The sequence below is a fragment of the Amphibalanus amphitrite genome, unplaced genomic scaffold (assembly GCF_019059575.1).
Source record: "Amphibalanus amphitrite isolate SeventyFive unplaced genomic scaffold, NRLGWU_Aamphi_draft 000482F_arrow, whole genome shotgun sequence".
Lineage (NCBI taxonomy): Eukaryota > Metazoa > Arthropoda > Thecostraca > Balanomorpha > Balanidae > Amphibalanus > Amphibalanus amphitrite.
The window spans coordinates 28,356-52,189 of NW_024881976.1; the positions used below are offsets into that span (position 1 = coordinate 28,356).

Consider the following 23,834-nt stretch of genomic DNA (forward strand, 5'->3'; position numbering starts at 1 on the left):
ATTTAAGTCTGTTTTTTTATTTTTACGTTGCCTGTGCATCATTGAGAACTTTTATCGTTTTCATACATTTCCTCATCCCTTCAGTCATAGATAGAATGATTCAAAAATCCAAACGTTTTGATAATTGAAGATTGATGAAAACACGTTAAAACTGTATCATAAGGGCCAGTCCTCGTCGCCTGACCATAGATTAATTAGTTTGTTACGGAGTTTTGATGCACGCTTGTTTTGTTGCATGTTCAAAAACTGACGATCATTTTTAACCCTCGCCCGCACATGGGGGGGGGGGTTGCCACCCCCCAGGTAGTCTTTCTGCTCTGCACTCAACATTTTTAGAGCTAGAAGGCTGATTTTTCGTATAGCTGCTCCTCTATCCTTTCTTGATGTCCACTGAAAATTTCAAGTTTCTGTGATTTTTGGTTTCGGAGATATGACCTTGTTTTTTCAGGTCATGTCATGACCCAAATGGCCAATTCTCAACATCTTGCGTTTGCCATGGGCCTTGTGAGCTTTTGACACCCTGATTTCGGCCTTTTTTGCCAGTCTTACCTCCCACCTATCATGGAACATGCTGTTCGACGATGTACAGGGGTCAAGGTCAGGGTCAAGGTCAACCTAGGTCATCTAAGATAATTGCGTTTTAGGCAAGCTGAATTTACTTTTTGTGAAGTTTTTTGACTGCATTTTTGGTAAAAGCTTCTCAGATCATGAAGTTCATGTAATATGGACCCAAAAACAATCGGTGCACACATCAGTATACACACAGACACACACAGACATACAAACACATATAACTGACCTTGACCTAACTTGACCTGAAATGACCTCAGCAGCAAAATTCTGGTCGGGTAGTGTGACAAAGAGGTTCTAGCTGGCTTGGCACCAGAAAACAGCATCGTCATCGGTATTTGATAAGCAGCGCACTTGATATCCAACGGTGACCCAAAACAGCAACATTTTTTAGTTTGACCTGACCTGGAAGGTCAATGACTGACCTGAGAAGGTAAAACTGGGTATCATTGGATTCGTCTCTTCCCAAATAATCCTTTTGGTCTTTACCGCTAAGCTCTAGCTCCAACAGGAACGAAATGGCGCGGGGGGGTGGCAACCCCCCCCCCCCCATGTGCGTTCTAGGATGGGAAAATGGCATGTGCGGGCGAGGGTTAACCCGCGCCCGGCTGGGGGTCCTGGATTTCCACGCCCTGCTGGGGGCGGGGTGTTTGAACACCCCCCCCCCTTCTAACTCGGCTCCTGGGCCACGTAGCGATACGCGGAAGGCGGCGTTCGAAAGAGCGTCAAAAATAATGAGGAAATCACTTCGGTCAATTTTTTGGTCAGGTCAAAGGTCAGGTCCCCAGAGGTCATTGAAGGCAAAATTTCGCCGATTTCCAGGTCGAATGTCGACAATTTCCAAGAAGCCAACGCATAACTCGGGAACCAATAGAGCTACAGCGCCGCGGAAAAACGCATTCGATAGCCCTATTAACGCCCTTTCTGATTAATTCTCTCAGATTTAACCTAACGTCAACGGTTTTGCCTGCAGGGGGCAAAAACTGCAAAAATAGCCGATTTTTTCGGAAACAGTTTTTCTGCAATAACTTTTGACCCAAGCCTTGTACGAGCTTACTTTTACCGGCATCGTGTTCCTCTCGTCAAGACGCATCGAATGAACTATAACTTGACCTTGAAAGGTCAACTTGAAAATTTGACCTCAGGTCAAGGTCATGACCTGACCGGAAAGGGTCATGTTGCATATCAGTCGATCCGTATCGTCGAGCTGAACACATCTAAGGCGTTTTCATCGCTCTAGCATGCCTCTATCAAAAGTTATTTGCGAAAAACTGTTAGATACCATTCGTGACCTAAGATGACCTCAGGGCATAAACAGGGGTCACGGACACCATTTTCATGTTCAGTGTATCTAAACCACTTGTAATTCAGTGTTTGGGAGTGTTTATAATGTCTTTCGACCAAAGGAGGCGCATTTCAATTTTCTCCCATTGACTTATAATGGGGAGGTCGCAAAATTGACCTGACCTTAGGTCATCGATATCAAAATTCTGAGATATACATTTTGTACATGTTATTGCTCTTAGCGATCGCTGAAATTTCAAAGCGATCGGTCACTCGGTGTAGCTATGACAGACATTGAAACTTTTTATGAGATGAGGTCACTTCAAGTGACCTGGTGACCTGACCTTGAATGACCTTGGTCTGAAATTTTCACAACATGTGTAGAATTGATGTATGATAAGGTGTACCAAAAACGGCATATTCACGAAAAACCACAAGGGGGGGGGGGGTGTTCAAACACCCCCCCCCCCCCAGCAGGGCGCGGGTTAACGGCCTGGATAGTGGATCGTGTTCAGTTTTGGCGACCTCAGCGTTGAAACAAATGACATGTGTATTAGTGGCCTCGAAGAAATCTACACAATCGAGACTTCTGGAATTCGTGTTGTTTCTTTTTACGTAGCGTGTTCCAGCCGGAAGAATTTCGTCAGCATTGATAATGATCATGTTTATAAATTATAAGGCTACCAGTTTTTGGTGTTTAGCATCTACTAGCTAACCAACTGATATAACAAAAGATTACTAACGCTTAGGTCCAGTGCAAATGTGTGTATTCATGGGCTTGGTAGTTCTGTGAATACGCAGTGTGTGTTGGTGTTTCCAGTCCACATCCCCTCCAACAGCTTTGTGCAAATGCCTTTGGTAACACATCCGTCGATGTATTTCATTCCTCGTTCACTGTACAGGCACATAATAAACTGAATAGATCGTGGTAAAACGAATCCATTGATCGCATTGGCTGGATTATGGAAAGGTGTGCTACTCACTAAGAAGCCACTGGTGCAAGCGGGAGAGTCGAACGGCTCACACAAATCACTGGCACATATAGGTACAGACAACTCGATCCGAACGCATGGAGCACTCGAGCAGCACACTAGAAAATATATGTACAAAGCGAGGCGAATCTACGAAAGTCAGACATGCAGAAGACACTCCAGCTTTCGTGCTGGTCGAACGTTCAGTTTATCACATTCGTCATGCTGAGCCAAGGGGAGTCGGGACATTTCACACCTAAATATGCAATTATACACAATCAAACACACGTGGCTACAAGTAAGAAACTAAGCTTGCTCATTACATAGGGCGCGCATCACACGGTGCAATAGTTTGTGTGAACAAGCGAAGTTGCTAATTTTAGTTAAGATTTATGAACTGGAAAAACAATATTACGACTACCAGACTATTCAAAATAAAACATTCAGACGGGTTTGTTGCGAAAGGTAGGTAGGTGTGTACCTATTCATTTGTGCACGATAAGCTACAAAACGTTCTAGTTAGGCTACATCAAAAGGCAGCAACTACATACAAAATCTTACATTAACATTTATAGCACTCGGTCCTCTCCTAATCAAATCACACATGAGTAAGATGAATTATGTGCCAATAAAAATGCACCTAAAACAGTCACTGAGAAAACAAGGACAACAAATCATTCACGCTATACGTGACACTCAGCATATAACACTCCCTACCCGCGCGACACTGGCAGGCACTTACGCTGTTTTACTAAAGACAATGATCGTGCGATTGTTCATCATCGCCTGAGGACCACAGGCTTCCACATTACACCTCTACCAATGTCTCACACCTTCATACGCTAAAGCACTGGATAAGTTTGCCTTAAGAGCTCCATACATCATGAGTTCACAAGTGACTCCACAGCAGAAGCAAAGAAAACACTCCGATTATCCACGTGACGGGACTTTGGTGAGCACCTCCGCCACTCAGATATGTTTTCCTCTTGAACAGGCTGTCAGGATCTCTGTAGCGAGGTGTCACCGTCGAGTACGCCAGCAGACCCTGGCTGTTGAACAGCGTCGGCTTGGGTTCTGGCGGAGTGCTCTTCTGGAGCGCGTGCACCAGAGAGGCTTCTCGAGGCCGGTCCAGCGCGTGGTCTGCCAGGCTTCCGTCAACCGGTGACGTCGTTGTGGGACCCTCCAAAGTGTCGAGACTCGATGCATCAGTGGATGAAGGCAGAGAATCTTCTGTACTTGTCACTTCAATTGGTTCCGTTGGCTCAAACCAGTGATCTTCAACCTCTTCCCCTTCAGTCGACGTTGGGGTTGTGGTGGTCGGTTCTAGATCATCCGCGATAAGAGTTCCTACCGTCGTCGGAAGACCAGTCGTTGTTGCGGGCTGTTCCGTGGGTACCGCCACTTGGATGCTCTCAGTATGTCCAGGAGATTCTTCGACCGACGAAGACACGCTGACTTTAACAGAAACGAACGAGCCAGGATTCCCCGTTGGAACTAGTCCTGGAGCCACAGTAGGTGGCACGATTGGACGCTCTGTGTCCACGGGAAGATTCTCGAACTTCAGGAGACGTCCCTCGCGGCCTCCCGTGAACAGAAGTGCTGCCTCGGAATCTGAAGGGAGTGACGCTTCACTTGAGATTCCATCATATGTGTCTCGGGGGCTCGAGGCAGCAAGCCCTGTACCTGGAGGAAGAGTGGTCGAACGACCTGACACATCAATCTCTTCTTGCGATAAGATTGTAGTACCGGCTTCAGATTCGGATGCAGCTACTTGGTTTTGAGAGGTCGAGAACAGACCTGCAGCGGCTTCAGTTAGTCCGGCGGCATCTTCATTCTCAGTCTTACCGATGGTGCCGGACTGTTCTGTTGACGTGAACAGGTTTTCGCCTTCATCCGCAGATGCAGTGGTTGACTCCGTTTGTTCTGACACATTCGTAGTTTGAGGCGTGGAGCCGCTATCTTGCAAAGTGGTCGCGTAAACAATGCCTTCTTCGTAAAACTCGATACCGGACGACTGAGATTCAGTTGGCCAGGGTGTTGAGAGGGCCTGATTCGTGGCTTCTGTTGTGCTTGCAAAATATGTGGCAGGGTCAACTGCGACTGCATACACAACACCATCATTAAGTGGACGTTTCGTAGTGCTCCAGATATGTTCCGGTGATAGTTCGGGCTGGAGACTATGCTCAGTTTTGTCTTCAGCTTGAACTGGTGCAGTAGATGTATCGGTATTGAGTGGACGGTCTGTAGAAGAACTTGCATTGTCAGCATAAGACTCTGTAGTGCTCAGGGTAGTGGTATCGGGTGGTATCGTTGTAGTAGTTTCCTCAGCAGGTGTAGTGGCCGTGTAAATTTCTTCAAAAGACAACGTCGTGGTTTCGATCGGTTGTCCTTCGGATACATCTCTTGCGAGCTCTTGCGTCCTGTCTTCAATAGGTGCAGCTGTGGTAGTTGTTTTGTCTGTTTCCGCTTCCTTTTCCTGTTGGCTGCCGAACAGGCTAGATCGCAGCTGCTCAACCAGGCTCAGCACGCTGGACTTCTTCTGTTCTTGACGCTGTCTCAACTGCTCAACAAGACTCAGCTTACGAGGCCGGGGAGTTGTTGTGGATGTTGTGACGATGGTGGCAATGGTAGACGATGGGGTTCCATTATAAGTTTCAAAGCTTGGTGAGTCTGACTCAGATTCCACAACATCTCTCTCGGTAGTGGAGGCAGAATTGAGTTCGGTTACATAGCCAGTGGTGGTGCTGTAATTTTCCGAATCGAACACGTTTATCTCTGTAGTGTTGCTAACGTCTGCAGCCGTTGTTTCGATGTTGATAGTAGTTCTTTCCTCGGGCAATGTTGTAGCTTCTTCTGGAAGCTCCGTGGTGGATATCTCAGCCTGATCCTCTGTCGTTGACGCCGCGACAGGGGAGAAGCCAACTGGAGTTGGTTCATCACGGCTGTCAGAGGGATTAGTTTCTGACTGGGTCTTGATTGCCGATGAACTACTCAAACCAATGCTGGCTGCCAACCTTTCTCTAAGACGATTTCGTAGAGCACTAAGTGGATACTCTGTGTTCGACTGCGATGCTAGCTTAGCTGCCAAGTCACTTCGGGACCTTTCATTATCAACAGAACTGGGAAGCGTTCCTGTGAAGGTGGTAGCCGGTTTCCTAGAGCGGCTGCTAAACCGGAGTAGAGCTGATCGTCTTGTGGAAGCTGTACGCTCTGTGGTGGTTTGAAGCTCCAGCTCATCAGCTTCAGGATCAGGAGTTCCATTCAAATCGTTGACGAACAGTCCATTTGTTTCTTTGTTGATAAGAACACCTTGAGATTCAAAACTATTTCGGAGACCCTCTGTAACTGAGGATGACGCCGATTCAGCAGGAAACGGTGTTGTTTCTTCATTATCTGGCAATGAACTCAATGATGCAGTTAGCAGCGTCTCAGCCTGACCATCGTTGGGAGCAGCAGTCGTTTGCTCCTCTTCATTTGATTCTGATGTAGTCTTCTGAATATCGTTTGCCGTGGTCTCCGGAATTTGTTCATTTATTTCGGTTGTAGCATCTGCAATGATAGCATTTTCTTCCTTGTCGTTTTCGAAATCAAAAGTAGTTTCCGGCAAAGGAGTTGGGGTAGGATCTACGTTTTGAGGGCTGCTGAGTCCAGCCAGTCTTTGTCTGAGGCTTCTCAAACCTCCAGCATCTGATGGTCTTTGTCGGAAAAGACTTGGCGACGGTGATGCTGTATCTTTATCAGCTTCAGAGTTTGTAACGGCAGCGTTTCCGCTGAGGATTGGCCGTTCAGTGGTAGTTGCTGTGGCCGCAACTGTGGCCTGTTCAGATTGTCTTATGTTAGGACGCAGACTCAGTCTTTCTTTGAGAAGCGCCGCAATGTCTGTGCTGGGCGATGATCTAAACGAAGGTCGGAACGGTGGGCGTCTTGTGGTAGATGATACGGTTTCGGGACTGGCTGAGGCTGCACCAGCTCCTTCACTGTCATTGGGTGAGGTGTTAGTTTCTTCGTCAATGGAAGAAGAAGGCGTGGGTGACTGCACGACATCGGGAGCCACAAGCTCGTCTTTGTTGGCTGTCGCAGCATCCACTGTTTCTTTTTCATCTTCCTCAGCCCCAGGGGACGCTGGGAGGCCGACTGTGGCAGCTAGACGCTCACGCAGACGACTCCCCAGGCTACTCCGCCTCTGAGACGACGGTCGAATGGGGAATGGCCGCTGTCGAGGGCCACCAAACTTTCTCCGGAAAGGTGCATTATTGTTCACCAGGGTGCCAATGCTGCGATCAGTCTCATCAACTGGACTTCCCTCGGTTGACTTCTGCAGCGATGGCTTGGTTTCTTTTTCAGGCTTAGGGGCTTCTCCTGATTCCAGTGATGAGATTGAAACATCAACAGGTGCCGCAGGTGACGTAGCTTCACCATCTTCTTCGTTTGATGTTGGTGATGATGGTCGCTGGAGAGGTCTCGGACCATTTGTTCGACGGCGCAGGGCAGCAAGCGGATCAGGTCGCTCCCGAGCATTGGCCAAGAAACTCTGTCTCAGCCGTTGAAGACGTTCAACAGGAGATTCTTCAATGCTTTCTGTTGTGGTCGACACCGGAGGAACAGCTACTGCAGTTGTTTTAGGAGGAGAGGCAGTGGAAGATGGAGCACTGTTACGGTTTCCGATTGAGGAACGTAGGATCGCTAATCTGTCAGCAATTGACAAGGTGTTCCTTTCCGGAGTAGACCGCTGAGTGATTGCTTCGGTTGTTGTTTCCAAGCCTTCTTCTGGGGCTGTACCAGACGTAGTCTCTTCACTTGGATTTATAGTGGAGCTTGATGTTTCTGATGATTCAGTGCTTGCATCCTGATGGGGTAGATCAACGTCTTCGTATGTTTCTGTAGTAGCGGGTTCAAGGTTATCCTCATTTGATTCTGCTTCAGAATTACCATCGATGCCCTCTTCATTGGACAACGCGGTAGTTGTTGTGTCGCTACTCAGCGTGTCGATTTCAGCATTAGCTTGCAGTTCCTCGTCTAACGGTGTAGAACCAGTTTCCGTATCACCAGCATTGGTTTTCGCTTCCCCAGTTTCGTCCAGCTGCGTCAGCTGTTCTCGGACGATGGCACCATCACCTGAAGGCCTCACGCGGCGAAGCAAGTTCTCCTGGGCAGAGGTAAAGCTTTCATCGAACAATTCCTCCCCAACGATGGCTCTTTCAGCATCTGATCCGAGACTTGGCTGACTAAGAAGACCTTCCCTTGCTGCAGTTGGTCTGTCTGGCTCACCTTGTTTTTCCGACAAAACTGCGTTTTGGTCTGTTCTTTGTTGAGAACGTAGACGGTTTCTCAGACCCACGCGAGGACGATCTCTTTGCGACGAAACAGGCCGACCGATTCTGTTGTCTGGTTCAGCGACTGAGTCTTCTCCAGTTTGCCTCAGACGGAACAATCCACGCACAGGAGGTCTTCTTCTCAGTCCTGTGACCTTTCTATCCGAAATATTGTCAGTCTCTTCTCTATTCTCAGTGTTCGCATCAGTGATAAGATCCTCCTTAGTCGTGGCGATAGTGGTGGTCTCTACAGGAACTGTTATAGTGGGGACTAATGAGCCATCTTCTTGCCCAGTTGGGGGTGTGGATAATGGCTGCAAGCCTCCCAATTCGTCCTCATTCGATGCAGTAAAAACATTGTCAGTTTCTATGGGCACAGTCACATCGACAGAATCCGTAGATGTTTCCGTTACTTCTTCAGTGCTGACTGTAGTTGTGAGGTCATCTGGATAAACAGAAGTGGTTGTGATATCGGCATTGCCATTCAAACGGCCTGACTCTGTTGTAGCGGTGGCATCTATATCTGCCTCAGTTGAGGTTTGCAAAGAGTCAGATGTAGTCCCGGGTTCAGTCGGTGACAGAGGTAGCTCTCCATTTTCAGTCAAGCCTTCGCTGGTTTCCAAAGGCGGACTAGATGCACTCGATTCCGTAGTTACATCCTCACCCGCTTCTGGCTCTTCCGTTCCTGAGGTGAGAAGTGGTCGTTCAGGTCGTCTGCGGCCAAGTCCTCCACGCTGCCTAAAACGTCTACGGATTGTGCCACCACCAATGACGTTCCGGTCACCACCAATTCTCAGACGCCTTAGAGTTCTATCAGAGCTCTGGCTGTCCCCTTCAGAAGGCTCGGAGCCCTCTGCCGGGTTCTGAAGACGTCGGAAAAGTCCTCGTCGTGGTGGTTGACGAATTGACTGCGTGGTCCCCTTGCCATCGACAGCTGGCTTCGTATCATCTGAGGTCGTATCATCTGGCTTCGTCCGTTCAGCTGCCTCAGGAGATACAAGAGACTCAGACGTTTCTTCAGCAAGGTCTGTGGACGGTTCTAGCAGAACAGCCACTTTTTCTGTGACAGTGACCTGTGAAACGTCAGGCTGTTCGGTGTTTTCATCAGTCGGGGGTATGACATCGCTCGCCTCCGTGGCCGTTTGCACATCAGTGGAAATCTGTGTCGTCCCCGTGGAACTGGAAGATGTCAATCCATCCCGCGATCTTCCTCGCAGCACTGGACCCCTGTTCCTCAGATTAACCCGCGCACCGACGGGGGGGGGCGGATATCCGCCCCCCCCTGAGGTTTTTCGCGAATAGCGGGAAAACCGCGGCGCGTAGCGCCGCGAAATTTGGTATGACTATTCCCTTATCAATTTTACACATGGTGTGCAAGTTTGAACCTCCTACCTTTCAAGGTCAGGTCACCAGGTCACTTTGAATGACCCAACCTCAAGTCACTTTTTTGCAACTTTGTCACCGTGCCAGAGCTACAGTAGATGTCGGAGGCCTTTGAAAGTCGCAGGATATTAATAGGTCATTAGTAGCTACAATTTGTATATCTCGGAATTTTGAAATCGGTGACCTAAGGTCAGGTCAATTTCGCGACCTCCCCATTATAAGTCAATGGGGGAAAAATCAACTCCCTGTTTTTACCACTAAAACGGGTCGGAATGGCCCCATATACCATACATGACTTCATATACGATCAACCTTCACTACCTTGAGGTCTGTTTTGCTGTTGGGCAGCTGTGAGGTCATGTGACGTCATCAAAGGTCACCAAAGGTTTTTGGCCAATAACTCCGTACAGGAACAAGATACAGACGCTTGGATGGTCTCATTGTGTTCAGCTCGTCAAGACGCATCGAATGATATACATGATGACCTCGAGGTCACGTGACCTGAGGTCAACCTTTGACCTTGACCTTTCGAGGTCAACATATATCATTCGATGCGGATTGACGAGAGGATCACGATGATGCCCTTAGTTTGTTCCTATCTTGACTAGTTCGAAAGTTATTCGAGAAAAACTCTCTCCATATCTAGCGCCGCCATTTTGACTTTTTCGACCCCTGTGACGTCATCTTTGACCTGACCTGAAAATGACCTTAGTAAAAATTGTAGATCTTGACCGTGCGTATCCGATGCCGTTTACCGCTTGTTGCTATCTTGCTTCGTTCTCGAGATCTCAGGGGGGGGCGGTCATCCGCCCCCCCCCCCGTCGGTACTAAGTTGGCGCAGACCCCCGTCGGTGCGCGGGTTAATGAGCCTGATGCCACGAAGAGGACCTCTTTCTGACACTCCCTCCCCGGCTGAGCTTTGTCTATCAGTTGTTGGCTCAGTCTCTTTCACATTTCCGGCCGAAACTGGTCTAACTCTTTGTCTGCGCACTCCAATTCTTGGCCTGCTTCTTACGTTATCGTTAAGATTCTTTTCTTGATCTTCATCAACAGACTGAGCTGTGCGTGCCCGGTCAAGACCTTGTCTCCTCGTTCCTAGTCTTCTCAGAGTGTTGCGGTCTATGAAGTCAGGCTCATCCTGCGATGTGCCTGTGTTCGTCTTTTCCTCTAATGAACGTCCACGGATCCCTTCTTCAAATAAGATTGCGTTGCCAACAAGGGCATTCTCACGATCTTCCACCTCAGCAGTTTTGGGAGACGACAGTTCCGTTTCCGCATCAATGCGCACAGAGCCAATCTCAGCGGTGGGGGAAGAGCCGGCCGCCTCTGCTACTTCACTTTGGGCGGTCGTTTCGGCAGCAATCAGGCTGTCAGCTGTGACCTCGTTCTCTAAAATCTCTGACGTCTCTTCAGTTGTCGGCTGCGTGGTTCGCTCACGCGGTCTCTTGACGCGAATCACTCGAATCTTGCGTCCGTTGTTATCGCTTTCAAGAGTCTCCTCGCTGGTCACCGAATCACTTTGCTCGTCAATCGGTCCCTCAGTGACTTCTTCGGCAAGCAGCTCTTCGGAAACCCCACTTGGAATTTCAATGGGGGCTACAGTAACCCCTTTCGCGGTTTCTTCAGTCGTCGCTGACGTTACAACTTCTGGTGCTTCTGTAGCCGCTTCTGTAGTAGCTGTTGCAGCCTCTTCTTCGGCAACAGCTTCAGCTTTTTTCGTGCTACTCCTCGTTCTCTCCCCAGGCCTTCGCAGGCGAATGCGAATCCTCCTCTGTCTAGGTTCAGTGTCCAGACTGTTGACAGCGTCGTCTGTAAGATCAAGCAGTGACTCGACCTCAGCGGGGTCACTGAGCGACAGCAGTGCCGCCGTGCCGCGGGGACGACCAGCGCCTTCCTCCGAGGGACTGACAGCGGTGACGGCAGGCTCGGTTTCCACCTGAAACCCGAGCCGTGCGTCAGCACTAAGAAGCAAAGCAGCTACGGTTTCTAAGGACCGCTTCCACGAGTCTGGATACTCGTGGAAGTAGGTCCACTAGGACACAGGGGCAATGTTCAGCGGGGCAGACTACTACACGGCGGCTTCTAGGGCGAACGATGACTTGAGACGCATGACGGCTCGTACAACAAAAGCAATGGACACAAGACTAAGTTGTGTGCATTCACATGCATACCGTTCCCCATATGGGAAACCGCACATAATACTACGTATAGCACACATCTACTCCGCTGAATTTTGATATGCGCAAGGGAATCTCACAATACATGCAGACACAGAAATATATACAGGCGTTTCTGAAGCAAACCTACCGGATTTGTTGGCTGAGTCGTGGAGGTCTCTTCAGTTGAAGTCGTTGGCTGCGTTGAAGTAGCAGCAGTGGGCCTAGACCTCTGTAGGGTTATGTATCTGTGGACGCAGCCAAGATAATGCATTACTAAATAACCCGGCCGGGCCCGGGGGGTAATCCCAACCACCGCAGCCCGGGGGGGGGGCGTTTTTCGCCCCCCCTGTCTAACTCCGTAAATAAGGGAGCTACGGAAACAAAAGCGATACCAAACGAAAGGTCCTTACGAGACGATTCTAAAGCACCTAAAATTTTTGACCTCAGGTCAATTTTCAAGGTCAGAGGTCAAGGTCAAAGGCAAAAACCGGCACATGTGTAGTGATCTCAAAGTAAGCCTTCTAGAGGACGGCAGGCTGCATCAAACCGGCAAAATTGGGTGTCAAACGAAAGAAGAGAATCTGAGGATTCCGAAAATGTGCTTAGAATTAAAGGTCAAGGTCAAGGTCACGCTAAAAATTGACCTCAAACTTGGCACTTTTTCGCACATCTTGCGTGCTAGCTTCCAAGATGTTTTGAAATGTTTTGAGGCTTATCAGTTCCCTATTTGTGGTTCATCCTACGATACAAGGCTGCTCAAAGGTCAAGGTCACAGAAGAGTATCCCTGCTAGAGGCTATTTCACTGATTCAAGTTAGTAATAATAAATAAGACAATTTTGCCGTCCAGAAGCTCTAAATGAAGGCTTAGAGGAAAATAGATGCCAGATTCGTGATCAGCGGGTAAACATCCATCATAAATGACCTCTCATGTGTCAAGGTCAACCAGAGGTCATTCGAGGTCACATGAGGTCAACATAAAACTTGACCTTTTCCGAACAAAATATACATCATTCGACGCGGCTTGACAAGGCGAATGCGATGGTACCATTGCCGTAGCTCTAGGACCGTTTTTGTCGAAGTTATTTGCGAAAAACTAAAACCACATTTCGGGGTCGTTGACATGACCTCTGACCTCAAGTCACCAAAACTATTTTTCTATTTTTCTCTAGGTCAAACGCTACACAACCGTGCTCGTAATTTGTCTTTATCTCTAAAACTCTATTTTTAGCAGCTATTTGAAGTTTGCGTCTGTGACGCCGAAATTTGCCGTGCAGGGGTCTAGAAAAATGGACTTTGTGACGTCATCAATGGGGCTAGGTCCAAATTTTTTACTTCAGAAGATGTCAAATTGATGGGAGAAAAGGTACTGAAAGTTTCGCTTTCCTATCCCTAAGCGTTCGGGAGCTATCGCAAATATTCGCCAGGGGGGGCGAAAAACGCCCCCCCGGGCCCGCGAGGGATAATAACCACTGTCTGGACGTTATAAAGTAAAGGTTGTTTTCCAAAGCTTTCGCTAACACCTTTTCGACCTTGTACTTAGGATTTAAAAAAAAAAAATAAATAAAGTCAAGAAGCTCGGCTTCACGTACCGACTGGAGACTGGCTCATGAAGTTGTCTCAGGGTGGTAAAAAGTTGGTATAGTAGCAAATTAAATCATAGAATAGAAATGCGCAAAAGATGAAAATAGTCTTCATATTATCTACGCCTCATTATTAAAACCTAATTGTGGTATCGATCTTTTGTAGCTTTTTTTATGTTCGCACACGATTTATTATTCTTTCCCATTTAATCCCATTTTCATTCCTTCCACATTACCCCAAATAGTCCCATCAGCCCCCGATGACACCCGCCACTCACTGTCTGCGGCCTGGCTGTTGTGTTTCCTCTCCTTCCGACTCCGCTGATGTGGCTTCAGTCGGTCTCTGACGTCGCAAAGTGACGTACTGACGTCGGCCGGGTGATGACGCCGCGTCAGTGGTGCCGTCAGCTGATGTAGGCTCCGCCGTATTGGTGGCAGTCCTGTAGGATTCAATCCTACGTTAAGGTGTAAGGCACGTACACCATCATCTTTAGTGCCCTTGATTAGCCAATAACGGGGTGAGCTTCAAATTCGATATCAATTTGAATCTGCGAGCTAAAATCAATATTCAATACTAATGCTTCTATTGGGCCTAAGAATGGTTACCTATCTGCTTCATACGTTTTCTACCTCTATTTGCAGTCACTTTTAACGTCATGAAATATTCGCCTGAATATGCGCATTGCCCGTTAACCCACGCCCTGCTGGGAGGGTTCGTTTTTGGTACACCTTATCATACATCAATTCTACACATGTGAAAATTTCAGACCAAGGTCATTCAAGGTCAGGTCACCAGGTCACTTGAAGTGACCTCACCTCATAAAAAGTTTCAATGTCTGTCATAGCTACACCGAGTGACCGATCGCTTTGAAACTTTCAGCGATTGCTAAGAGCAATAGCATGTACAAAATGTATATCTCAGAATTTTGATATCGATGACCTAAGGTCAGGTCAATTTTGCGACCTCCCCATTACCTATAAGTCAATGGGAGAAAATTGAAATGCGCCTCTTTTGGACAAAAGAGATTATAAACACTCCCAAACACCGAATTACAAGTGTTTTAGACACACTGAACATGAAAATGGTGTCCGTGGCCCTTGTTTATGCCCTGAGGTAATCTTAGGCCACGAATGGTATCTAACAGTTTTTCGCAAATAACTTTTGATAGAGGCATGCTAGCGCGATGAAAATGCCTTATATGTGTTCAGCTCGACGATACGGATTGACTGATATGCAACATGACCCTTTCCGGTCAGGTCATGACCTTGACCTGAGGTCAAATTTTCAAGTTGACCTTTCAAGGTCAACTTACAGTTCATTCGATGCGTCTTGACGAGAGAAACACGATGCCGGTGAAAGTAAGCTCGTACAAGGCTTGGGTCAAAAGTTATTGCAGAAAAACTGTTTCCGAAAAAATCGGCTATTTTTGCAGTTTTTGCCCCCTGCAGGCAAAACCGTTGACGTTAGGTCAAATCTGAGAGGATTACTCAGAAAGGGCGTTAATAGGGCTATCGAATGCGCTTTTCTGCAGCGCTGTAGCTCTATTGGTTCTCGAGTTATGCGTTGGCTTCTTGGAAATTTTCGACATTCGACCTGGAAATCGGCGAAATTTTGCCTTCAATGACCTCTGTGACCTGACCTTTGACCTGACCAAAAAATTGACCGAAGTGATTTCGTCATTATTTTTTACGCTCTTTCGAACGCCGCCTTCCGCGTATCGCTACGTGACCCAGGAGCCGAGTTACAAGTGTTCAAACACCCCCCCCCCCCCCAGCAGGGCGTGGAAATCCAGGACCCCCAGCCGGGCGCGGGTTAAATGTCGAACTAGCTAGTTCGTTGTCTCACAGTACGTTGGAAATGTCTTGGCCAGTTTGCCTCATTACCTGTCTCTCTGTATGCTGCTGTACTGACGGCGCCGACTGCTGGCCCGCTCCCGCTCCGGGGCGACCCCTGCCGCAGACTCGGTGGTGCCCTGGGGGCGCTGGCGGCGTCGGGACAGATGCAGACGCGTTCTCTGCGTCTGTGGCTGCCGGCCTTCAGAGATGGAAGGGGAAGAGGTTCGCTCCCTGTCAGCTGTTCGTTCCGCGCTGGAAATAGAAAGGAGTAGAGAAAATGAGAGTTACGACACATAGAACAATGATTAGCACGAATGGTCAAATTGAAAAAGATAGGCCTAACTAGTGCTGAGTTCATAACTGTTGCATCAAAAGACAGGTGTTAAGTAGGCATATCACAATCATTCTCTCCGTCTTCTTCCCTGAATTGCCGAGCTTCGAGAAAGCAGCGAATTCTGACGAAACTCATGAAAACAAGTTACAACCACAGAAAGTCCATGTCGCTACATCGGTCACAAACATCGCTCTTCTAGATCACATCACGGTTGACATTTCTCTGTCCTCTGTCTGTCCACAAGCGTGACTGGGCGATTGAGATGGAGTATTTCGCGGAAATAACTTGTACCGTCACCTCTTCCGTCTGACCCTGGTTCATTAGCTCGAAAATCGTGAAAACAAGCTTTCTCTCTCTCTCTCTCTCTCTCTCTCTCTCTCTCTCTCTCTCTCTCTCTCTCTCTCTCTCTCTCTCTCTCTCTCTCTCTCTCTCTCTCTCTCTCTCTCTCTCTCTCTCTCTCTCTCTCTCTCTTCTCTCTCTCTCCCCCTCCCCCTCTCCCTCTCTCCCTCTCTCCCTCCCTCTCTCCCTCTCCCTCTCCCTCTCTCTCTCTCTCATACTTCTCTCTCTCCCTCTCCCCCTATCTCAATGTACTATTCCCTTGCCCCTCTCCAACCTCCCCATTTGTCAATCCCACGCTCCACTTATACCTCTCTTCATACACCAATCCTCTCCTCACGCCAAGGCGACAAGGCGCAACACATGCCAGGTCCTGTCGGACTCATGTCAGACACGATCCTATCACAGACAACCCAGAAGACAGTCCTGTCAGAGTTTGTCTTACACAACCCATCACGGAGTAAAGCAGCCCTGTCGGACCTGTGTCTAGTATAACACAATATATCACGAAATTGGACAGTCCTGTCAAGCCCATGTCGACACGATTCGTCATGGAATGAGACACCCCTGTCGGAACTAGAAAACAGCCCATCACGAAATTGGACAGTCCTGTTGAACCCATGTCTAACATGAACCATCACGAAATAAGACAGTCCTGTCGAGCCCATGTCGATCAATAAACATCGCGAAATGAGACATTGCTGCATGGCCTATATGTCTGTCACGGGCCTCACGGCCATCATGGAATAAAACATTTCTGTCGAACGTGTGTCTGATACAACCCATCACGGAGTAAAGCAGCCAACATCGGCTTCATCACGTCCACCTACCTGGGCGCAGATGTGGTGGTGCTCTTGCCAACAATCCTGATCAGCGTCTGACGATCCTGTTCGGATATCGTCGATCCTCCGGACGTTGTCTCGTCTTCTTCCAGGATTCTTTGCACCGCCTCGACCCCGCCTGAGGTGTGCAGTTTGTGCAGGTCAGTGACAGCTATTAGAGGCAGGGAACACAGGGTAGCAGGAAATGCGTGCAGTTCCCACAGAGGTGAACCACCTGGGTAGCAGGAAAATGGAAGTTGACATCATTGAACAGTAGCTGTTTCACGTCACTAATATCGTGCACGCCTGGGAAATGTGACGAATGTTTGGAATTTTCCGACCTTGTGATTGTAATCTAGCAGTAAGAAGCATGTTGTGCTTTGTACGGACTCATATCTGATTGATCTTGAATTTAGTCGATTCGGAATACAATATATTTACGATAGATAAGGACACTTACGTGTAGGGTCCTTATCTACCGCATATACATAAGGATACTATACGTAAGCTTTGATAAAGTCTTGGAAAGCTCACGACAAACTTCATACCGCTTTCGACACTGCCTCCCGAGTCAAGCATCACCCACCTAGATCAGTGATGAGCTGGAGCAGCTTCTTGAGCTCCTCAGGATCCGACTCCTGCTCCTGGGGCTGTCGCTCCACCACCTGGCCACCTCTGGAGCCGCCGAGAACCTGAGGAGCAGGAAACGTCTCGTTAGACGGTCAAATAGAAATTCCTCCTACCACAGACCATTTTCATAAAGTTGGGCATAACCATGAGACATCGGACCAGCATGACCTATCCCGACCAGATATAGAGCATATGATTATGACTCATGATCCCATAGGCTTATAATACCTCTGGCAGGTTGACTGGTCCATCCGTTCGACCCACAAAACATCGGATCTCTAGTCATGACCCGGTGGGCTCAGGATAACTCTAGTTACTCGGTCACGGTATGTACCACAGTCCGACCCGTTTCGTAATCATGCAACCCCCCCGTCCCTCCGCTGCCCCGGCCCGGCAGGATGTATGTGTTACGTCATCTTGGGAGGTGATGGATGGGAATCTTTCGTCGCCAGGAATGACATCAAGTGAGGTCTAATTGTGAGTTGTGGGGTCAGCCGGTTTAAATCGGTGAGCTGTAAACGGCGCTCGGACGAAACAGCTAGAGACACCATTAAGGGTACCTACATTGGAACGTGGTCTGAGGCGGAGCAGGAAGAGAATTACTGGCTTCGGAAAAGCTAAAATTGCTTCGAATTGTCTTCTATCGAGGGAGGAGACACTCGCCTGGAGACATTGCAAAATTCTAACCTGAATACTAGGTGTGAATTTGCATTTCATTGGCCTCTCATGCAAAGCCGTAAACTTTTTCTTCATGAAGACAATGTGTCTAAGGACCGTCATTAGCAATTACTAAGGTCTAAGATAACCTTATTCTGTTTCCGGTGAATATGTGTCATCCTCTCACACAATAGATAATCGATACGATAGCGAATCAACAAGAAACAGACACTCCGTCACTGATAGCATACCGCCAAAGGAATGATTCTGCCGGTATCTCACATTGAAGATCGTATCTCCACCAAACGTCGTGCCTGCCGTGGGACAAAAAGATGTCGCGCTCGAGTGGTGTTCTCTTTGATGATGCTGCGTTCTGCGTGACCTAACTGGTAAAGACACCGGCACGAAGTTATGTCTCGATTCCGGCCACCTTTTCGTGACCGTCAGTGATTCCACATTTGCAGAGCTAAAACCGGTTACCGGTGCAGAGACCTTGAGTGAGATGGGATCGCAAAGTTCAGCGTCGGAGCGCAGATGAGTCAATCGAAAATCCGATTATTCATGCGGCTGTGATTGGTGCAGCGCAGAGCGAGATTCCAGACGGGGTTGGAGAAGATTTCAATCACCGGTGGTAGACGAGTGACGATAGAAGAGATCCCATACTCGTATTGTGGTGCAGGGGGAGACAATTGGAATAGTGAGGGAGAAACTGGACGCGACACATTTTATCTCTCCAGCCGCAAAGCCATATTTACAGTGCTTTGATTTTGGCTGAGACGCTACAGCAGGGATTCCAATGTAAGAATACACCGCTGCACACCTAACCCCTGTATATGATGAAAAGTTCGCTGACTTGTCTTGAGAGGCAGACTGATTAACCTGTCTAATATGCAAACCGGCTGACCTGTCTGTAAATATTCCAAACTCACCTGTTTGGCTGTCTCCACAGGCGTCTGCGGTTCCGTCTGTCCAATCGGCTCCAGACCGAACGGTTCCAGGTCCTCTGTATCATAGTCCTCGTAGTACTGATCGAACGGATCAGGCGTGACGTCACCGGTTGTCTCCAGGGGGCCCGGAGGCAGCACGGTGGGCTCCCGGGTCGGAGGGAAGGTGATGGAGGTGACCTCCTTCACCTCTACCTGCGGGAGGAGGGGTGAATTACCTGTCAGACGACGGTCGCATAGAGCACGACACTGATGAAATACCAAGATAGTACTGTGTTCCAAAAGGACTTGGTTTAGTAGAAGAAGAGTCTCTAAGTGAATGTCAGCAAAATAGATCACCCAAAAATTTCACAAAAATTATTTAAAAAAATAGTTGCTTACAACTATCTAGTAATAAGTTACAATGAGGATGATTCAAACTGCAAATGATCGTCTTACGTAAGTTACTTGTTTAAATTGCTTCTATTCTCCGATCCATAGCCATAACGCATGCGTCCCTCCAACGCTGAGAACTGACAGTGGCTGACCTTCACCTATACCCGACTGCCGATACACTGCAAGACGATCCGGTGTATAGAACTAACTACCTGTCAGACAGGCTCGACACGGAGATGACTACCATTGATAACCACCAGAACTAAACGGAGAGCATTCGACCTATAGCTAAACGTTCCCACATCCAACCAACGACTTGATAGCTTACCGTCGTCCATTCAAACAAAACCTGGCTTTCTTTCCCTAATGTGAGGCTGCCTGGCCTACAGCTTAATAAGCCGCAGATGACATGACTTGATAATCATTACCTGATGGTAGTAATTATGCCCAGGAAGTGTAAAACTTAGTCCTTACCTTGCATTTGACATTTCTGGGGAAGTCACAGGCATCTGTGCGCCGGTTGAAGAGCAGGCCGGCAGGGCAGGTGAAGCTGTGGGAGGTGATGCCGAGAGGACCGCCGGCCAGACACCAGAAGTACTTGTTGCACTCGGAGGGGTGGGGGAAGAAGCCCTCCCGCTTGCAGGTGAATCCTGTCGAACGAGGATGCGATCGGAGTTAGAGCCAGTCGGGGCATGGTATTATTGAGATTGAAGTTAATAACAATACGGTGTGCTTATTTTATTTAGAAATGCAAGAGAGCTATGAAAATATAACTTTTCGCTGGCTTTGAAAGTGTGGCGCCTGCAAAAGAATGTAGATTTACTGACCCTGAACAGATGGATGATAGAAAGAATGAAAAAAAAAACAGAAAGGTGAAAAAGTACCTACATAACTTAAATCTTATCGTCCCTTTTTCGATTGCGACACATGACCAGTCGCTCGCAGTCAGTAGCGTGACATGAGCAGTGAGCACGTCAATTTTCCTGTGTTCCCCGTACATACAACCGACCGGCTGGGGAGGTACCGATAGGGGTGTCCGTTCTTACCTGCCCCGGGGTCGGGAGTGGCCGGCGGGACGGGGGTCGGTGGCGGGGCCTGCTTCGGGGCGTCCCTGTAAGAAAGAGAAAAACATAAGTCAGAATAAAACACACGTCAGAGTCTGAAGAAGGTGACTGAAGAAGGTGGCAGCAGTGGCATGTAGAAGGCTCGGAAAAAAACATAAAAGGAGACAGAAAAGGCAAGAGAAAAAAGAGGAAAGGAAAGCACATGCCAGATAGGCCACGAAGATGCAAAAGTGCAGCACAGATATATCACACCACACATTGCTGCACAAGCACAGCTTGCAATCATGCAATGCAAATAAGTAGGAATATGGATAGATAAATAGATAGATAGAATAAATTTAATACATTAATCAGAACACGTACAAAACAATGCTTGCCAATTGGTGCAAAAGCAATATTGCTTAAATCGCAGCACCTTTCGGCTCTTACGTGCTATCGCCCGAGTCGGATCACCTCACCACTGCACGCCCGCCCGCGCCGCACCCGCAGCGACCGCCGCCACGCCGCCGCCACCGCCGCCGTTATGGCATTGCGTGAATGTTACGACATGGTACTGCGCTGAATGTTACGTGAATGAATCACGAGCCAACCGTTACAAGTTACTGAGACCCATACCAATACCAGTTACCTAAGTTTTGATGAAAACATATAAACACGTTTTAACATTCATATGCTCGCTTTTCTTTCAAGGAAAACGTTTCGTAAGTGGTAGCTTCGAATTCCGAGCACATCTGTCCCCGTCCTGTTTGGACTATTATTGACAGGAAAAGGTGGACGCGCGGTGGGTAAAACCATGACCTGGTACAGCCCCATAGCCGGAGTGCCACGCGATTCACGTCAGATGCCATAACCCATTTACGCCCTTCGTTGCGTTTTCGCAACACAAGCAAGCGTCGACGTGATCAAATCTTGAGAAGTGTGTAATGGCGTCTCACCGATGAGACAAGTTTCAGCGCGTTTAGCATGTTTGTGCGCATGATGCTACGCAGTTACAAGTCTGTGCGGCCGGTAACTTACCGTCCAGAGCTCCCAGAGGGAAGTCGAAGGTCCCGTCAGTGATGACGTCACGAAAACCAAAATAATTAGATTAAGTGATTAATTATATCGTAATGAATAATGTGTGAACATATTCTGCAGAGTCCCTACAATAGCTAGAATATGCATTTTATTAACAAATTATGCTGCAAATAGGGTTTGTGACTATTTTCAAATATGACTACAGTCGTGTTGCGGTAACGCAACGTTGGGCACATCGGAAAGACAGGGGTGTTGCGAAAACGCAACGAGGGGCAAATTGGCAGTGCAGCGGAAGTATAGGAACATCAAATAGTCTTCACTTGTGGTACGCTGTGGGTTCTTTCCTTCTCTCCCCAATCTTCCTCCCTCTTTTCCACGCTTCCCCAACTCTCTCTCCTTCCCTCCCTCTCTCCCTCCCTCCCCCTCTCTCTCTCTCTCTCTCTCTCTCTCTCTCTCTCTCTCTCTCTCTCTCTCTCTCTCTCTCTCTCTCTCTCTCGTTTTGTACCTAGTCGTGAGGGACGTGTAGGTATGTAAAGTGCAAGGTGCATTTGCACGTGAATGTTGAGACAGGTTTCACATTAACTCACTTAAACAGCTATCAAACACTCATTTCTTTTTCTCTCGCAGATTATCGGGCTGTTCACTAACTGCAATGGGTTTTCGAGCATCTGAAAATCACATGGTAGGAAAAGGACCTGCATCAAACGGTCGGCGATGCTAACGGAGCTGAGAGATAGCGAGGTACTTTGAAAATTGGATCTACTATGTACTAAATAATGGGGACGTAGTCTGGTATCAGACGACAGATAGGCATTGTCATTCTCCGGATACAATCCGCTGACCCTTACGTTAGAAAAGATAACTCCCAGAGTCGGCAAATGTGGGATATGCCCCCTCGGGGGGGGGGGGGGGCAACAGACCCCTTTGGCAGGGGTGATGAGGGCGTCTGGGAAAATAATAGTTTATTTTTAGAATTCATGGTTTGCACGGATTGATAAGGTGGTTGATGTGAAGCATTGCTCGTTTGTTTACTGAGGGTAGGCCTGTCTAATCAGACCATTTTAGAGCTAGAAGCATTATTGGAAATAGGGAAAACATTGGTCTGAGCGGGCATGGTGAATCGTCGAGGCTGAGCCCATCCATCCAGGCCACCCATGAACCAGCCCCACCCCCCTTCCCAAGCACTTACTGCATCCGGCTACAGACCTGTGCTCCTATATGGGAGCTGCTCGAATGCGATATAGTTGCCCGTCCAGCTCGAAACAGGGGTTGAGGCATGCGGAGGAGAAGGATTCTACTATCCTGAAGATGGAAAGGACGGATTAACGGAACACTTGGAAAGTGTGAACTGCGTCGAATCACTGGTCTGCCCTGGCATTGTCTCGAGAGAAAGGTTACAAGTGAAGGTCACTGAGAGTGGGACAATGACAATTTTGTATTAGGTGTAAAAGTGATAAAATGGGTCCTGGGAGACACTTTAAGCCGAGTTGTTATGACGCGCTACGCCTTACGCGGGTAATTTGTGAAAGCCGGATAGGTTCTTTTTTTTTTTTGCTAAGAGTAGGCATGACTACCCTGCATTTGAATTTAACTTTACTCCTAGGAGGGTGGTTAACAATGGTATTGCGGATAGGCGCTTAGGCGAGGCACAGGTTTACTCCCAATCCTCGGTTAAATTGTTTTCTGTTTGGGGTTCTCATATGAGAGGGTAATGGGCTAATGGCTCTGTCTAGCTTCCAAAAAGAAAGCACCGCCTAAGAAAGCCCGTACGTGCCAACCACTACTGTTAACGCCAGACCTCTTGAGACCCTAATTTTTCGCGATTATTTTTAAATGCATGGAAGAATTTCAACCAAGCTCAGGACATGGCCGTTTCAAGACCTGCCGAAACTTTTACAATTTAGATATTTTGTCGCCATTTCAATACTTCATGCACTTCTCATTGACTCGTAATGTTAAATTTCGAGCAAGATTTTCACCCGGCGTGTAGAGGCTATCACCAGTCAGTCTGTGATACGTTATGACGTCACAGCTAAGCCCCGCCTCTGTGGTCTTGGCCTGCGGCGGTTTCGGGCCGGCGCGCGGTCACTCGCGCTGTGGCGGGGAGCGGGGACGGTCGAGCGGTGCCGAAAGCCGGCGGAGTTGTGCGTAACGTCTTGTCTGACAGTGCCCAAAGAGCGACATGATGACTGAGTAGCCATAAATGCTCAATGCGCATTGCTTGTACAATGCTGATATGTTCGCTGATATATTTTTTTTTATAAGCTGCAAATGACGGGCAGATGGCATATACCTGACATAAGGTTAGGAAATATTCACCTGTATTTAAAGCCTATGGCGTTGCAGATAATGCGATAATGGGATGTCGGATGTCATCAAGAAGCTCCTGATTTGTACATCGCTATGCATCCATCGACCAGCGCAATAATTAGCTAATTGCCTTCGCTTCACATCATACGGCTCGCTCGTATTTCACCAAACAGATATCCTACATCGAAAATCGTATTTGTTAAGAATCGTTTGTTCGAAACATGTGTGAGTAGTAGATTGAGGAGTGATG

The 23,834-nt window shown here is 48.0% G+C and overlaps 1 protein-coding gene across 1 annotated transcript in view; it reads right to left on the reverse strand.

Moving 5' to 3' along the window:
• The window catches only part of LOC122392338, an 88,510-nt gene that overhangs the window by 5,478 nt on the left and 59,198 nt on the right, over positions 1-23,834 (reverse strand). The window contains exons 11-21 of the mRNA XM_043387097.1: positions 20,240-20,304; positions 19,668-19,843; positions 18,804-19,013; positions 17,174-17,279; positions 16,597-16,759; positions 15,145-15,348; positions 11,828-11,924; positions 10,751-11,552; positions 5,554-5,747; positions 4,623-4,839; positions 3,764-3,938 (exon numbers count right to left, since the gene is read on the reverse strand). Coding sequence (XP_043243032.1) covers positions 3,764-3,938; positions 4,623-4,839; positions 5,554-5,747; positions 10,751-11,552; positions 11,828-11,924; positions 15,145-15,348; positions 16,597-16,759; positions 17,174-17,279; positions 18,804-19,013; positions 19,668-19,843; positions 20,240-20,304 — 2,409 coding nt within the window. The remainder of the gene's footprint in view (positions 1-3,763; positions 3,939-4,622; positions 4,840-5,553; positions 5,748-10,750; positions 11,553-11,827; positions 11,925-15,144; positions 15,349-16,596; positions 16,760-17,173; positions 17,280-18,803; positions 19,014-19,667; positions 19,844-20,239; positions 20,305-23,834) is intronic.